The sequence below is a fragment of the Populus nigra genome, chromosome 18, assembly GCF_951802175.1.
Source record: "Populus nigra chromosome 18, ddPopNigr1.1, whole genome shotgun sequence".
Lineage (NCBI taxonomy): Eukaryota > Viridiplantae > Streptophyta > Magnoliopsida > Malpighiales > Salicaceae > Populus > Populus nigra.
In genome coordinates, this window is record NC_084869.1 from 11,076,765 (window position 1) to 11,095,757 (window position 18,993).

Here is an 18,993-nt window from a genome sequence, read left to right on the forward strand (position 1 = left end):
TTATGTTTTGCAGGTCCCTCCCATTCACGTCAGGAGTAGAATTTAGGTTCCTTATCCCTTTTGTATAAGTTAGGAACTTAGAGATTTTCATGTAATTTTGTTATGCAGCAAACATGTAACCTGAATAGAATAGTATACTCCTTATATTATTATGTTTTGGAATATTAATGTATTAATCTATACTTGGAAAAATTATAGCGTAATAGCTTATGTTCAGAACGCTAAATTGTGTTGTGCTTGTATATATGAAATTTCAGTGCTTGGATGGTCCTCTTAATTAATAATTTATGCATGTGATATGAGATGGAGATTGAGAATGAAGATTTGTTCTAAGTATATTCTCGAATGAATAAAATGATTGAATGTACCAATCATGGATGTGATTATAATTGTGTGCAGGATAAATTGTCGATAACTTGGGATCTCCCGGTATAGGGGAGACTCTGCCAAAATTTCGTTAGAAATTTTGGTGAATTTTACAAAAGAAGAAAAAAATTGCTCCATTTGCCCTTTATGTAAGAGTTAAACAAATATATATTGATTGAAATTGTTTTGAGGTTGTTACAATAATCATTGGCTTAGCCATTGACATCACATGTCGTTGATGTATCTGTAGATATAACCACCGTTGTGTTGAGCTTTTGTTAGCCATAAAAAGAGCTTTTAAGAAACAAGAATGAATTGATTTTTTGTACAGTTCCTATAGATGATGTCAATGACGAGGCTAGAAAAAAAATCCTCTGGAGACAGATTAAGGGTGTTTTCCATGGCTGATAAAACTAGATTGAAAGGAGTTGGTGAACCTGACAATAACCGCAAGAAAAACACTTTTATACTTAAATCAATATAATGTTTGTATAAGTGACAGAGACAATGAGTTGTATTCTCTAGACTTAAACTTTCTTAAACCTTATTGAAGTCTTGTATTAGACTTGTGTTGAGTTTTGTACTTGTTTAAAAACTTGAAGTCTAGAGAGATGAGCTCTTGACTCTTAAGAGATGCATTCTGTTTATATAGAATTTTTTAAATATATTTTATATAAATATATCTATAAATATTTAGGATATTTATATTAATTACCTTATACTTAGATATTTATAAAGATATTTATGAAAATCTGTATATTGTATAAAACACAATATAGGCCTAATTGGACTTGGCTCAAAAATTAGTATTACCGTGTAGTTTTTTCATGTATCATCAAACATGTTTTTTTATAAGCTTAATTTTTTTTGAACCTAAGTGCCACATGACTGCAAAATCCCACTTCATCAAGATTTTAAAAATAAATTCCTTTACATATTTAAGTTAAGAATCTATTTCATAAAGACTAATTTATTGAATTGATATAAAAGAATGTCATTTTGAAGGGTATAGTTATTAAATTCAATCTAAAATAGACTTTGCACAAGACCCAGATTATAATCAGGTTGGTTAACCCAGGTTAATAAAAGTTTTTAAGAAAAATAAATTGATGTTATTTTAATGTTTTTTTTTTTAAAATCTACCTGAATTTTGATTGGTTTGATCAGGTGAAACTGAAATAACTGAATATTAACTTTTTTGACACTCATTCTAGTTCAGGGAATGGATTGGCTGGTTTCGAGGTTTAACCACATGGCTGACTGGGTCTATAATTGTGGCTCCTTGCTTGGGGGTGTATCGTTGGATATTTGGATGTAATAAAACTAATTGAACAAAAGAATCAAGCCCTAATTCTCAGCCCATCAAAGCCCAAAAAAACATAAGCGCCCCCTAGGCCAGTTTCACAAGCCCGAATATCATCTCCCAGTCCTCACTCGCTCCATTTTCATTTCTGTTTCTGCTTGTTCAATAAACTCAAGCTCCACAAAAACAGTGATTAAAAAAAAATGGCAACAACCCTAGCAAGAATAGCTCGAAAATCCCTAAAAACCACCACCGCTTTCTCACTTAACCGTCACTTCGGGACGGAGGCAGTGGCGGCCGCGACAGCGTCGACAAAATCGATAACGCCATCAGCAGATCGGGTGAAATGGGACTATCGAGGGCAGAGACAAATAATTCCGTTAGGTCAATGGCTGCCCAAAGTAGCTGTGGATGCATACGTGGCACCAAATGTGGTACTCGCGGGTCAAGTTACTGTGTATGATGGAGCATCCGTTTGGAATGGAGCCGTCCTACGTGGCGATCTTAATAAGATCACCGTCGGTTTTTGCTCTAATGTTCAAGAACGGTGTGTCGTTCATGCTGCCTGGAACTCTCCTACAGGTTAGGGTTTGTTTTATTGTTTAATTTGGGATCTTCTAGATATTTTAGTAATTTTGAGTTAGATTAGGGTTGTTAATGTAAGTTTTGATTGATTACTTAGAATTTCGTGATTTGATTGTTGAATTTCTGTTTGGTAATTTCTAATTTGAAGTGGGTATTTTAGTAATTTTATAATTTATTGGTTGGAATGGATGCAATAAGTGAATGTGGTTTTAGGGGTTAATGTATTTTTGGCTAGAATGAGCTGAATTAGAATTGGAGGCTTGAAGTGATTGAGAAGGCAATTACGGAATTTGAAGTATTTGAGTTTTGATTATTCTATATTGACAGGATAATTTTTGGTTTCTTAAAGCGGGGTGTGTATATTAAGGGCTGGCTCAGTCTCTTATTTAATAGATTTTGATGGGATTCGATCAAAATGACATTGATGATGATGAAAGACACATTTGCTGCTTTGTTTTAATTTATTTTTCTTCCTTTTGGCTTTCTTTTTCTTTTTTTTTTTAAAATTTTTGGTGTAAATTAGAAATGGTGAGTTATTGATTTTGTGTTCTTGGCTGGCATTTTTGGATATCCCCATGCAAATCTCATTTTGTGTTGCGTATTGAAAGAAGGAAAAAGAAGGTGTAATCTGTAAGTGTCTTTTTGTATTGGTTATAGAAAGAAGGAAAGTAAAGGTGTTTTTAGGAACATGAATGAATTGTAGCTTTCAAGAGATCTATATATGAAATTTGATAGCACTTTGTGTTATGTCCTCCGTGGAATGAATACTTCATTAATAAGGGTTGCCGTTGTTGAAATTTGTAGACTCAATCTATTTTTCACTTTTCACCTTTGTGGATTTTGTGCTCATATGAGTATCATGTAAGCTTTCAGAAAAAAAGATGGAGTGGTGGAACAGGAAAATAGATACTAAGGAAGGTAGACTAAACCTCTACTTTGATGAATGAAATCATGTTTTGAAGTTACTAATTTTGCTTAGAATTGTTTAGACCAGCTTGTTTATATGTCTTTGATACTCTAATGAATGTTGTTTCTACACTGTCTAAAGAGAAATAAGAACAGCGATTGATTTTTTGTCACATAAAATAGCTAGCATGTCATCAAAAGTATTATAGTGCAGATATGTGCAATGAGCATGTTTTAGTTGGAGGTTCAATCTGTTAAAAGATTTCTATGCCAACGTCTGATGGTTTCTGAAGCAGTTACTTGATTGTTTATATTTAAATTACAGTTTTCTAGAATTAAAGAATAGGTTCTCACAATCACATCAATCCACTAAATTGTTGCTTTAAGCTTTTAATTATGGCTAGGTGCTGTTAAGTAGAAAAGTGTTTGAAAATTGGTATGGAAACTTCGATTTTATATGCCTCTAATCCTGACTACCAACTTAAAACAAATTGTGACCATAAGGAAAGGTATCTTCTAGTATATTTGGTACGCCATTGGTGATTTGAGCGATAGACTTGTAGCACTGCCTGATATTCTATTAGCATACTGATATCTGTTCTGTGTATGTGTGCGCCCATCTGTGCATGTTAGGGTGTGTGTGAATTGTGAAAGCTTCCTGTCATGTAATTTGTTGATTCTTTATGGCTTCAGATTGGTCCTTTCCCAGTAGGTTCACTAGCTTGTTCGAATTAGAGGCACTTTGTATTTGAACCTAAAGATTTTTTCATGTTAAATTTTGTTTTACCTAGACATTAGAGATTAAGATTTTGGCAACTACATATTCAATAAGCCAAGTTATTCCAATAGGGCCCCATACTTTATGGAAAATGTGGACACCTAATATGGTATATAGTTGTGGTTTGATAAAATTTGTACTTCATGCTGAAAGAACCCTAGCTTAACCAAAAGGTCCTTGGATTTGATTTTTGCTTTTCACTAGTGCACTTTCTTTCGTTGTTACTTGTGATTGGCTGTTTTGAAGTGAGCTGACACCACTTGTCTCGTCAGTATTTCTTAGTATTGGTAGTTAAAAATCCAAATGGTTTAATTTTCAAAGCGATCATTTATCATCTTGACAGCAACCATTGCATATCCATCTAGCATTCTGTTCTAGCTGTCATTTTTGGCTTGTTTTTCTCTAATCTTTTGTGGCCCACATGTTGACCTCGTTAAAGTTTTTTGTCATCTCAAGCACCTTGCATTGTGAAAATAGTCTAAAAATATGTATGTATAATAGTTACTGCTTGTGTGTTTGGAGAGATTCCTTTATTTTGCTAGTCTTTACCTATGAATTTATATGACTTGCGTGTGATCTTTTACCTTGCATGGGTCCATAGCATCTGGGAACTGTTGCCAAATATACCATTAAGTGATGGAACTACACTAGCATAAAGTTTGCATGGGTACTATGGGCAACATAGCATGTTTACCATGGCTTTCTGTTCTTGATATCTTCATACAGCTTCTCAGGTTCAGGGTGACTTGGTTTGAGGTGAAAAATTGGATGTAAATTGTTAAGGGCATAAAAGTTAGATTTTTAGGATGTTTGTTGTGTTAACAAATTGGTAAGTAAATTGTTAGTGTAGAGAGATAATGTTGAAATCAAATCAGTGGCAAGGTTGAAGAAACATAAAAAATTACGTGGGTTGTTTTGAGGAAAAAAGGGAGAGACAAATAGTTTGGAGATGATAGTTCCTCCCAAGGAAAACAGGGAGGTTTTTTCTTTTAGTCATCTTCCCTTAAAAGTTTCCCCTGTGCTTAAAACATACCAAGCAAGATTAGCAATTAATGCATTGATTATCGTCCTTCATTCATCTCCCACCCAAAAGCATCCTCAATGTAAAATCTTCTACAGATGCAAATACGTGGCTCCTTGTTTTGAGCTCTACTGAAGACCTGTGATTTTATTTTTTGTACATCTTTTATGTGTCAGGACTGCCAGCAGAGACATCCATTGAAAGGTACGTTACTATTGGTGCTTACAGTCTTTTGCGGTCCTGCACCATTGAGCCAGAATGCGTCATTGGGCAGCATTCTATCCTCATGGAAGGATCTTTGGTAGAGACGCACTCTATCCTTGAAGCTGGGTCTGTGGTTCCCCCAGGAAGAAGAATTCCAACTGGTGAACTTTGGGCTGGAAATCCAGCAAGGTTTGTCAGGACTCTGACCCACGAAGAAACTTTAGAAATTCCTAAACTCGCTGTTGCAATCAATGATCTCAGCAAAACCCATTTCTTCGAGTTTCTTCCCTACTCCACAGTATATTTAGAGGTTGAGAAGTTGAAGAAGAAGTTGGAGATTAAAGTTTGATTCTTTTTGGCCGTTGTGTTTCTATGTATCAGTCAACTGTAGCATTTCTTGCATTGAAATAAACAGCTCGAGAACATATTGAAGAAAGCTTCTCTGTTCTTTCTGTTTGTATTTGATTTTCTCTGATTGCTGAAAGAGCCGGTTGTGAATTTCAACCAAATGGGTTTATACAAATCACGAAAGACACTTTGTCAAGTAATCCTATTTACCATAAACTTTTGTTGAAGATTACTGCACCTGGCTTTGTTTTATTAGTTTTGTTCAATGTAAGTGAAGATGCTCCAGTTCAGTGGAGGAAACAGCATCGCAATGTCTATGTGACCTGCCGGCCAAAAACAACTACCGGTGATGTTGATAGGCGGGTTGTCATGTGGGGGACAAAGGATGTAAACTTTTCCTCTCCTTCTGTTGTAGAAAAATACATGGCAAGGACTGGGATCACAGAATCAAGGGTTGGTGGAAAGTTGTAATGATAGATCCATCAACCCTATCCTTTTGCACGAATCTGAAGCACCAACCAAACCTAGCCATTTTGTAAATTTAGAAGATATTATATTGTTGCACGAGTGACTTCTGCAACTCTTTTACTCTAATGGTAGCAGCCACCCCACCTTTGTTTTCTGTGTTCAGTTCAGGGTCAATGGTCATCGAGATAACTCTAATTTTAATTTAAGGAGTTACTATTCATCCACCAAGTGAATTGACTAGAAAGGTTTAGATTAATGAAAGGATCTTTGTTTAATTAAAAAAAAAAGGTAACAAAGAGCCGAGGAACCTCTTCTCATGTCGGGTTCTAAACCTTGCTTTCTCTTGGATTTTAGGGCAAGGAATTAGGTATTTAGTCATTGGAGAAACAATCAATAATGACTTATATGAGTGTGTTTGGTATTGTGATAACTTTTGTGGTTGTAATTTGAAAAAAAATTATTTTATAAAAAACACTTTTAGTTGAGGTTGGTTTGATAAAATATATGTTTGGTTGAAATTCTAGTTGAAATTGAGATTGAATAAAAAGTTGTATAATATGTTTGGTCAAGAATGCTTTTCAAATTGAGGTTATAAAATAATTAAAAAAGATATATATTAATATTGATAGTTTTTAATTTAAATATTATAAATTTAACTACTGCTATTACATCATGAAATAAACAATACTTTATATAAAGTATTTTTTATTGTTGCATTAAACTATCTGTAATTCCATCATGTACGAAATCCATCTGACAAGGACTATAGTTTCCATAGCTTCCTGAGCATGCAACAAAATCAAGTAAAATATCATCAGGAACAAAATTGGGATTGCGATCAAATTCTGCAAATGCTACGTCATCATTCAATCTCCTTCTAATATAATTATGTAGTGGCATTTATTAATGTAAAACACTAGTTTTTTTTTGAATAAAACACAATATATGATAATTTCTTTTTGGATTTTTTATTTTACTGGGTTGGACCAGTCCAATGCCTTTAGGTTTGGATCAGACCCAGTCCGGCCATGAACACTGGAGATACTCTCCACTGTTCACATGCAACGTGAACAATGGAGAATGCAGAGGACAAAGGAGAAGGAGAAGGGGAAGAGCAGGCTACCCTGCACAACGGTGATGTCTAGCTGGCGGTGGAAACAACGGAGGCTGGTGGTGAATTGAGGGAGTTGCTCTTCATTGTTCTCATGCAACATGAACAGTGGAGAATACAGAAGGAGAAGGAGAAGGAGAAGGACAAGGACAAGGGGAAGAGCAGGCTACTCTGTGCGGTGGTGATGTCTGGTTAGCGGTGAAAACTATGGAGGCCGGTGATGAAAGGAAGCTACTCTCCACTTATGGACAACGATCCTTTTTTTTTTTGCTCTTCTCCTTCTCTCTGTATTGCGCGCCTTTATCCACAATTTGGAACACAAATTAAAGTTGTTTTTTGTTAAACTGCTATTTAAACACAAATAACAATGGTTCCACAAACAAAAAATTATATTTAAAATATAACCATATAATTTATTTTTGTGATCTGCTTCAAACGAAGAAGCAGCCACAAAAACAAAAACTCTCTCAGGGGTAGAGTGGGCTAGTCATTAGGCATGTGAGGTAGCCCACCCTTGGAATCTAAATGATCAATTGCGTAAACGGATTAGCATAGCTGGATGGATATCCATTTGCCAATTCACATTTTTAATAATATAATTTATTTAAACTCTTTTAAGTCTCCATCCTAACATGACAACATTAATGTCTGTTTATTTTAATATTTTAAAACTATTTTTTTAAAAATTAATTTTTATTTTATTTTTTTAAATTAATATTTTTTTAATATTTTCAGATTACATATTAAAAATAATTTTTTTAAATGAAAATATATTATTTTAATGTATTTTCATATAAAAAATACTTTAAAAAACATCAACTAAAACACTTTAAAAAATATCATGAAAATAACAAGCCCTAATCATATATTTGCAAAAAGAAATTCTCAAGCAACTAGTAGCGATTTGACATAACATCAACAACATTATTATTGTTCTTCTTAAAAATGTTTTAAGAATGATAATACTACTGTTTCCGAGGGCCACTGCCCACTACATGATTCGGATATTCCCCAGTCCTTGAACAACATGATCATGCATGAACTGAAGAATGGACCAGATCATCGAGGTCTGTCAACTCAGCCTCTCCATACTTGCCTGTTTCCTACCATTAAAATTTAGACAGGGAGCTAGTTCATGTTTAACTTAAGTTCTCTAGTGGCATAGAGATTTTTAACATATTGTACAACTCAAATTAATTATTGTTTTTCTGATAAAGACGGGAATTATTGTTGCCTTTCAAAATATTATTTATTGCTTCAATTAATTTCATTAAATAACAAAGTTTACCTAATTGAGACTATTGGATTAGCCAGGACATAAAGCTAGTAATAGTAAATTAATATAGTAGTATCTTTCTTATTTATTTATTGGAAGGCTCATTGTTTTCTTATTAGACTATACAATGGGTATGATTAAAAAAACATTTTTAAAGTTGTGTAAAAAAAAATAAAATTTAACATTCTTTGAGATGATCCATCCTCTTTACATAAATAATAATAATAATAAATTATCTAATAAGTGGTTCAGTGGTAAGAATTTAGAATTAAAGGGTTTGCTTCTCATATAATCTTAAATTCAAGCATTATAATTGTTAATATAATAACAAGAACCTGTGAGATTAATCGAATTACACGTCTTATATTAATTAAAATAATAATAATAAAATATACAATCTATAGTCACTAGAATTCAAAACCTTTTTGTTATTAAATGGAGTTACTAGATTTACAATAGCTGGGCCATAACTATTTGTGGTAATATAGCATTGTGAAAATTTTCGTTAGTATCATGTAATTGAGTTTATATTGGCTTTAACTGTTATAATTTGAAAAATTATTATTTATATCTTGAATTTTATACACATGCTAATATTTAATATTATTGTAAAAAAATTAATAAAAATATCTAATTATTTATAAGAATGTTATAATTTTTTATTTAATAAAAAAAGATTTTATATTAAATATCACAAGTTTTCCGATGAATTAAAATATAAACAAAACTTAGCCATTCCCCCCATCTTCTTTCTTTGAATACCAAACCTAGCTGTCAACTCCCCTTCTCTTCAATCCCCCACCAGTCACCGTCCCTAACAGCAAACTCACAATCTCACCAAACCCACAATCCAGCGCGCCGAACTCTATAGCCATCTTTGATTTTGTTGTTAACTCTTACAGCCTTTTCGTGCAATCGGCCCTTTGGGTTTCTCATAAGCTCCAACCGAACACGGGAAGAACAGTCAAAACACCAAGCCTGTTGTCCAGTTTTCGAAGTCTCACGATTTTGACCACTCCCAATCCCACTCCATTTCGTTTGTTGTATAAAATTGACCCATCAGGAGAGGTAGGTGACTAATAAGTTGATTCAATGGAATGACTGATGCACAGATAGTGAAAAAGGACCTCTCTTTCCCAACAAAGTTACAAGGTCCTGGTTGGTGGCCTGAGCTGCAGATAGAAGAAAAAACTAGCTAATCCACTCCCACCATGATCAGTTTCCTTTTCCTTTCTTTTGTTATGTTTCTTAGATGTAGTTAAAGCCAATCGATGAGCTCGTTTTAGGAATAAAAAACACCACCCTAGCCCACCTCATCATAACGATATGATGACAAGTGACAAGCTCAAACCTACAACCTCATTTTTGGTTGAATAAGATGGAGGCTGGATAATAGATTTCTCCCCCCATTTGATGATAAAGTTATAATGTTCAATTTATAATTATATATATTGGTAGTTTGGTTATTTGGTTATATTTAAAGATTTTTGTTGATTTATGATGTGAATGATAATTTTTTAAATTATTACGAGTAATACAATATTTAGACCAAATTATATAATATTAAATGTATTTTTTATAGCATTAATTGATTCATGATATTTTGATTGTAAAGCATACATTATAGAATATACTTAACGACCCATTTTATTCCTATGAAAAGCAACTTATCATCTAAAAAATCAAGTTATAAATTAATGTGATTGAATTTTATTGATGATTAGAAATGGAAGTTGCAAAGGGCATCCAGGAGATGGCCATAGAAAACTCGATCGGTCAACAAAAATTTAAACACGCTCATCAAGGAATAATTCAATCCCGTTTGAAGGAAAGCAATTTCACTTGAAATTCTTTGATTCTTTTCAAGGTTTAATTTGAATGCCAGATTTCAGATGATTCTAAATAAGTAGCCAAGATGCACTTAAATCATTATTGAACTAGCTAGTTGTTATAAATTATTCATGATCATGATTTGATATTAATAAATCCAATTTATGAATAAGCTAGCAATTAACAATCTTTAGTAGAAACATTCACTACAACATTTAACAGTTTTACCGATGAAATTTTTCTGTCGGTGTAAGACACATATTTCATCGGTAATTATATTACTGATGGAATCACAGACGGAAATGATCCATCGGTGAATCGTTCGTTGGTAATGTTTTGTCTGTTGGTAAATCCATTGATATATTATTACCGATGGATTTACTGACGGAACATACGCGTCTGTAATAATATTTTTTTATTACCAATGGAATTACCGACAAAAATTCCGTTGGTAATTATATGAAAAAATTAAAAAAAAAATTATTTTATAAAATTATAAAATACTTAAATTAACATAAATCAACACTCTATAATATATACTCAAAATGCTTGGAAAAAAGAATAAGAAAATCAACTCAAACAAATTTGCAACAAATTAATAAAACGAAAAAATAAATTCAACTAAAAAAATTCATATGAAAAAAATAAAGTTGCAATTGCTAAAAATTTAAAAATCCCTATAAATAAATCAATTAAAAATTGATCTCATATGAAAAAAATAAATCTCACAACAACATTTATACAATTATTAAGAACAAAAAAAATAAAAAACAAATATAGTGAAAAAAATCATGAAAAAAGAAAAAGAAAAAAAAATCTTACTTTAATGTAGTTGCAAGTGAAGCTAAGGAGAGAAAAAAAAAATCTTAAAGCATATTAATTAAAAAAAAAACTAAGAAGATAAAGAAGAAAGAAGAAGAAGACATACCCCGAGCATGGAAGGAAAGAGAAGGAGATGATGAGAGAAAAGAAGAGAAAGAAATATATATTGATGTTTTTTACATATAGTGAAGAAGAAGAAGAAGAAGAGTAGAAGAAGAATAATAATAAGAAATGAGTTTATCTCTTATGAAATAAGGGGATCTAGACTTTTTATTGGGGCGCGTTAGCAACGGATTTACCGACGGATAATTGAATATTAATATTTTTTAATTATTCCGTCGGTAATTCCATTGGTAATATTTAATTTAAATTTTTAATTTCGTAAAAAGTTTTCAAAAACTGCCAACAATTACTGATGATTTTTCAATCCGTTGGTGATTCCGTCTGTAATATTTAAATGAAAATTTTAAATTAATTGAATTTTTTCAGAAAACCGCCAAATAACACCGACGACTTTTCAATCCGTCGGTGATTTTGTCCGTAAAGAACAACAATTAACAGTGCAATTGGAAAGTGAACAGTTCTGGAGCTCTCTGAAAAATACCGACGGAATAAATTCTGTCGGTAATTCCCTCTGTAATTGACATGATAAACAGTGTTCACAAGTTTACCAAAGAATTTACCAACAGAATTACCGGCTGTTGGAAAAAATGACATGCTATGATTTGTTTTTTTGCTTTGTTTTAATTTTTTTCCCACGGTAATTCCCTTGATATATACCGAGGGAATATTTCCGTCGGTAAAATCTCTTGAAAATTTATCGACAGAAATATTTCCTCGATATTTCTGTTTGTATTTATCAATTTTCTAATAGTGATTAAAAATAAAAAATACTAGTGTGAAAAGGAGCAAGCTTTTTCTTGTATAAGTAGTGCTAATGTCATCAAGCTCTCAGCAAATTGTGGCAAGACCTAATGGGAAATTTTATATATGCTATCACTCTTCTAAATGAAGCAATGATTTTGACATCTCAACCATTTTGATTTCTTGCTATCACCTCCTTCATACTTTTTCCACTTTCTTCTTTCCCTTATATACTAGCCATAATATTCAATAAATACAACAATATTGAGAGTGCTCTTTCATATTGATTGCCAACACAATTCTCTTATGTTCTTCCACTCCCCCGCCCCTCCCCGCCCCGGAGCCCCCTCCGATCAAAGACGAGATCATCTTGAATGCTTCGAGCTCCAAGTGGTAAATGCTTGATGGATCTTAATCAATCATCTTGCCATGTGGTAAGTACTGTGGAGAAAGTGGGGGATGTTGGGATGGCTCAATCATGTCAAATCTCCCAAATTATGATGTTGGGTCTTTTAATCTGATTGAGCCGTGCCAATATCACACTTCTTATGATCCTTCAAATTTCTTTTTTTTTTAGTGCTTTTGATGGAAAGATTTTTTCATATTTATCTTATTTTTCCTTTAACCTTTATCAATCAACTTCTATGTTATGCCCAAATTTGCTGATTCCATATGATAAACACGTATAATACTGTCAGAATTCTTGTAATATATTATTGAACACCATGGTTATATTCTGAAAAAAAAGAAGACAGGTATAAATTGGTTTTCACAAAATATCTGAAAGTTTACGGTCTAGTTCGATATAACTTGTTGGAGAATTTGGGGTGGTTTGTAGTCATGATATAGTCAAGTAGTTCATACTCATATATTAAGTTTCTTGTCTCCTTCATAAACTTCTGCTCGACCAACTCCTATAATAATTAGCACTGAACAATTCATTAAGAACCTTTTATATGCCAATGATCTCTCTTTCTCTCTCCAGTCCCTTATTAAATCTTGCATGATCTTAGATCTCATAGCAAGACTACATATATATTATCATTAACCTGCAGATATTTGACGCACCCTAAATTTATTAATCAGTGGATGGTTCAAGCAATAACACAAGACAATATATTCGCTCAATCGATCCATAAGCTTCCACGCTATCGTTTTCCTCCCCATCATCATCTCTGGAAATGATGTAAGCATGGGGATCGATGCTATATAGGTTGGTTTACTTTCGTTTTCGAAGACAAAAGTGCAAATCAGTCAGAGAGAAAGGGTTGGCTATGTTTTTGCACAGTACGTGATGTTGTTCTTTCAGGATTTTAATTATCGTGGATGAGTGTTAAGTTACCCTAATATGTATGTTTTTCTTAGGAAATGTATATGGTTAATTCATCCCTCATTTTACATTTCCTTTTATCTTTCACTTATTTATTTAATCATAAATATTTCGAAGAAAATTGGCCACCAAAGGTTTTCAATGTATCTTCATTATTTCTATCCAGAACTTATTTTTCCATACTCATTGGAGTTCATATGAAGTTTAGTTTTAGGGTTTAGGCATGTGTGAATGACCCAAAATAGAAAAGAAATCAAGAAAAGGGTCTAGACGAAGATATAGTAATAATGAAGATCCATATATATAGACAGCCCTCTTGCTTAAATCCATGGATGGGTTAATGAAATTTGTGTATGGTACTTGAGCATGCATCATCAGTGGAAGCATGTTCTTTTCTTTTAGTTAGGTGCCTAGTTAATTAACTCTCTTTTGGTTTATTTATTAATGCTAATTATGATTTTCCATCTCCTCTTTTGTAATCTATATAATCTTTCTTAATTTTATAAATTGAATTTAGTCGATTAATTCATGAAATACACCCGACTTCTGCAATGATCTTTGTATGTGACAAGTATGCATTAAACTTTCTCTTTGATATATGTGCATATATGTCTGCAGGTGCGTGTACGTATTAAGAGAGAAACCATTGAATAATTTAATAGAGTTGTCATGTAATATCATGTAGGGTTTCATAATTTCCATTACCTGTCATTTGATGCCTTTTCTTTTCCTTTCATTTTTTGTTGGATGAAAGAATACATATAGTCTACAGATTAAATTGAATTCCCCCCACATATGCTTCAACGAAGAATTTTTTTGCACCATTACAGGGAAATGGGAAAAAAGGGGGAAAGTTCTTTCAGTTCCAGCAACAATTTCTTAGCAGCCATGAAGAGAGCTACATTTAAATGATTTGTGATCCTAGGGAAAGTGGCAGGGAATTTAATCATGAAACAGAAACCAGGATTGAAGTAGCACATACAGAGAAGGGGACATGACCCTGCAGCTATTCCCCCAGCACTTTCATCGGGGAGCACGTTTCTGATATAAATAAAGCCTCTTACATACACAAATCAACACCATCCCAGAAATACGAGGACACCCTCTATTGCCAGCTTAACCTAAGATCCTGTGAATTTCTTAACCTAAGAAAATGATCATGGATCGTTCTTTAGGTTTCCACATAATTTATCTCCAAATAAATCAATGATCCTTCTCTATATATGTCTCCATGCCCACTTGTTTTGAAAGAATCAATGATCATTCTCACTCATGGAACAATTCCATGCATTCCTAGACGTTAGAAAAATTATGAGTAAAACTCTAATGCACACACTTCGCAATACACACAAAAAGATAACTTCACCTACAAAACAAGTAAATATTTTCTTCTTCTACTTCTACTAGTTAAGTTTTTTAAACATATATGTTTAAAATATAAAAGAATTATAATCATTTGGATCATGGCCAAAACAACAACATACTTGTTGCTTTATTGCCTTGTCATTTGGCTCGCGGTGGACCAAACGTAAAAACCCACGGTGTTCAGACTTCAGCCTAAACGACTACACCCTGACCCTTGCGGCAAGGTGTCCAATACATATATACTTTAATATTTTATCAAGTTTTGTGAAGTTAAAAGACAACGATATGCACCGCCCATGCATACAATTTTCTATGCTTTATTGATAAATTCTCTCAAATATACACTTCTATGTAGGGTCGACACTATATTTTTAGCCAACGTACTAATTAATGCAACACACAACATATTTATACAAATCAACACTTCTTTTTCAATCAATTTCCTCACATTTAAAGGCCTAACATTACGCACTTATAATTTTTCTAGTATATTATGATATTGATTAATCTCCAAGTAAAAAAACATAGGTTTAAATTTATTTTTGTATGGTGATTTTACTTACAAGGATAGTTTATAATCTCAACTTTATCTAGTGGAGACACTAGACTCAAAGCACAATTCACATTTGCATATGATGATAAGTGATAAATGACAGCACAAACTATTATTTTTTTGGTTGGAAGATTGGTTTTTAGCCTATATTATTGGGTTTAATTTACTTGAATTTTTATTTGAGTTTCTATTTTGGACTTGAAATTTATTTTCCGTGTTGGTTGTTTTAAGTTTTTGCTATCAAGACATAACAGTTGTTAGATAAATTTGCAAGCTTCTCCTCCTCCCTTTTTTGCTTTTGGATTTTTTCTTTCTTTGGCTTTTTCTTTCTTCTCACTTAATTTTTTTTGTCCCACATCACATTTGGTGCAAAATAATCAAATATAAAACATATAATGGATGAACCGACAAATTAAAGTTATGACAGGACTTTAGTACGATAGAAAAATTTACATAGATTTAAAATTATTCCAGCCTTTTATATATATCACTTAAGTAAAAGTAGTAGATGACAAATTACAGAAGCTTCTGACCACAGTAACTTAACAAAGTTGCTTAACTATCACTGATGTATAACCTGATAAGAATAAAGATAGTTCGAGTTGATGTTCTAGAATTAAGGTAACTTTCTAAAATGATAAGTGAATTAGGTGTATAAAATTTATTCTAAACAAAACATATTATTAATCAATTTTTTATTTTATTACTATAATCAAAATATATAAAAATATTAATATTTGACATAAAATTCAACACAAGCTGCGTGACAAAACTAAACTAAATTTTGCAGGCATAATTATGCAAATGTTTGCAAAGCATCTCAAACAACAAGAAAGCCTAATATTATTTATTATATCCCATTTTATTATAGATTATAAATTACAAAGAAAAACCAAAAATATAGGGAAAGGAAATGTGTGCTATGCTGCGGTGCATTAATTGTTCGCTCATGCTAAGATTATTATGGATTGAAATCTTTTTTGGTTATCCTTCTAAATTATATTAAGATGACTTTATGTGTTTAGATTTCTTTAGCTTTACATACTCTCACATATACCAACTATATATCAAGGAAATTTTTGATGATAAATTAAAAATTGATTTTGTGAAATAAAATTTTAGGTTGCAATTATATATATATAAAAAATAAAAGAACAGTACCAAAAAAAAAAATACTCCATTTTCATTTTGGTAAAGAAAACTTCTATTTGGTCCCTAAAGTTTTGATTTATATATTTATTTTCTCCCTATTGTTTTATAATTTATAGTTAAGTTCCGCACTTTATTTTTTTCAAGCTCCTATCCCTAGATGTTGGGAGAGAAAATTGTTAGAAAATTTTGAGGAGATAAAAAGTGATTGAATGACTACATTTCAGCTAAAAAAAACATTGAGTTTGGTAATAGTGAGTTCGTTTTTATGAGAGGAGTTTAATAGAGATGATGTTATTTTTTAACTATATTGAAAAAAATAGGCTAGGGTTCATAAACTCCTTTTCTTTTCATTTAATTTTCATTTTTTTACAATGATTAGAGGGTGGTTGGGGTTGGAAATGTATTTATTAGAATTCCTAGGATGTTTTTGAGATATTTTTAACATAAGTTGAAAATATAATTTTGAGATCCTAAAATTCTAATCTTGATTTTATAATCACAAAAAAAAATATATATATATATATATATATATATATATATAATAAGATACAAGAGAACTTTATCAATTACCTCGTCTACTCCAATCTGTTTGATAATAGAAGACAAAAACAAATAAACTATTCAAAATGAGAAACTTTACAATAAAATTATAACATTTTACCGATTATTTAAAGACCCAATAATCCCCTTCTAAGTTCTAACAAAATCTATTAAGGTCATCAAAACACAAAAAAGAAAAGTATCCACTTCAAGTTAAGAGAGTTTGCACTAAAGATATGATCTTTCCCTGATTTTTTAAAGACCTTTTCTAATGCAAACTATTGAAACCATCAAGAAAACTCAAAAATCCAATTCAAGAAAGATACTTTACACTAAATATATGATCATTCTTGGTTCTTCTAAAAACACCCAACAAACCCTTTTCGTCTGGATCGAGAGAAAAAGCTGAAGCAAGCTTTGGTTTGGAGAGGATTCGATGGCAAACTTGGTTCCATGATTTGCTAACACAAGCTGAATATACAAATGATAAATCTGGCACTCTTTAGTATATGCTTTGAACAAGTTATGGATTCAAAGACTTAGATTGGCATTTGGGGTTCTTTTGTTTTCTTCTCCTTTGAACAGTTTCAGAATTTTACCGCTCCTGCTCAAAAGAAGATAAGCCTTTCTTTGAACTATACGTCACTCTACGACCACTCAACGACAAACCGTTTTCTGTAGATATCTATCTCTACTCTCTAGACTAGGAATTCCTGTATGCCTGATTTGCTGGTGTTCTGGGATGTTTGCGAATGATATTAGATCGTGTTTCTGCATAATTTTAAATTATTATTATTTTTTTATATATTTTTAAAAATTTTCAACATATAAAATTAAAAATATTATTAATTTTTATGAGTCTGGATTTAAAAACAACTAAAGCATGAACTATACACGCCATACACTTCAAATTTAAATTTAAGATATACTACTATATATTAAGTTCTAGTTACCTGCCCCTTTGTTTTAAAAAAAAACAAGTATTTACTTACGTAAAGAAATTTAATCATAAGACTAATAACAAAAAATCTCAAGCCAAAATATTTTTAAATAAAATAAAAATAAATTTTCAATTCATAAACTATTATATGAAAGATAAATATGTTAAGGCATGCGAGTCCAGATGAATTGATTGGGTTATAAAAATCTTTTTTTAATATGTAATATTTATTTTTTTACTTTTTTAATTTATTATCAGTTATAATATCCATATCATTCAAATTAATGCAAATATTAGAGATAAACTCGTTATTTTAACACTCCTACCGTGAATGAATGTGAATGCTTGTTTACTGTTTAGTTTGCAAATCTATCATTTTTCCTTCTTAACGAAAAGAATCTAAAATCTCTACGTCCAATCTCCTTAAGACAAGACATTCCAACCAAGAATAGTGAGCTATCAAGACTGCAGTCAGTGTTCAGAGTGGCGCCAAATAAAAAGCGCCAAGAATTTCCTTATTGCCTTTCAAGTTTCTCAGATTCTCAGATACATCACTACAAGAAGACAATGCAGTGCTTGAATCTGTATTTGCTATCTGGAAATGTATTTTTATGTGATTTGTTTTTTCTAGAAAGAGCATAGGTGGAAGAAAAATATTTTTAGCTGGAATCTAAAAAAATTAAATTTAAATATTTGGTTAAAATTGTTCCGAGATAGATATTTTCATGCAGAACAAATGAAAAGCAAATCTTTATAAATAAAAAACAATTAATTTTAACTTCTACCATATATTTGATCATTTCAGACAAGAGGTCATTTCAGAACAACAGTTCTACAAATGAGGTCATGCATTACGCATCCATTTCATGGTTTCCCAGAAGCAAAAGCAACTTCTGAATTAGAAATTTCACCTTTCCTATGATATCAAAGAGCCATATCTACAGAACATATGAATTATGATCAAGGTGCGATAACTACAATCCTTACAAACCAACCAGGCTCAGTAATTAGTGACTTTTAGAATAGAGAAATCAAGTGCACAGTACAGCACGAACTAATCATAAGCGACCATAATTACAAGCAATTGAGTTTAGCAAAATAGAAAATTCTACCAGATATTTGAGATTGTACATGCTATTTATAAGGCTCCAGTTCAGTAGAACACAAGTTACTCAAGTTTCCAACCACATGAAGTAAGCAAATATGGTTGGTAACAGGGTGAGATACATGA

At 31.9% G+C, this 18,993-nt stretch overlaps 1 protein-coding gene and 1 long non-coding RNA gene across 2 annotated transcripts; both read left to right on the plus strand.

Annotated features, from left to right (window-relative positions):
• Positions 1-1,792: 1,792 nt before the first annotated feature.
• Positions 1,793-5,738, plus strand: LOC133678665 (gamma carbonic anhydrase-like 2, mitochondrial). Its single transcript, XM_062101093.1, has 2 exons — positions 1,793-2,251; positions 5,136-5,738. Exons 1-2 carry the CDS (start codon positions 1,873-1,875, stop codon positions 5,510-5,512), a joined length of 756 nt encoding a protein of 251 aa, XP_061957077.1. The 5' UTR covers positions 1,793-1,872; the 3' UTR covers positions 5,513-5,738.
• Positions 5,739-12,085: 6,347 nt separating this feature from the next.
• On the plus strand, positions 12,086-14,432 carry LOC133677856 (uncharacterized). Its single transcript, XR_009835850.1, has 2 exons — positions 12,086-12,316; positions 14,043-14,432. It is a non-coding gene; the product is annotated as an uncharacterized LOC133677856 (long non-coding RNA).
• The last annotated feature ends 4,561 nt before the right edge of the window (positions 14,433-18,993 follow it).

Excerpts from the sequence above, each read along its gene's own strand:
- LOC133678665 (XM_062101093.1), top strand. The coding sequence starts at position 1,873 with ATGGCAACAACCCTAGCAAGAATAGCTCGAAAATCCCTAAAAACCACC. Across the intron at positions 2,252-5,135 it reads TGCCTGGAACTCTCCTACAG|GACTGCCAGCAGAGACATCC; the intron begins GTTAGGGTTTGT and ends TTTATGTGTCAG.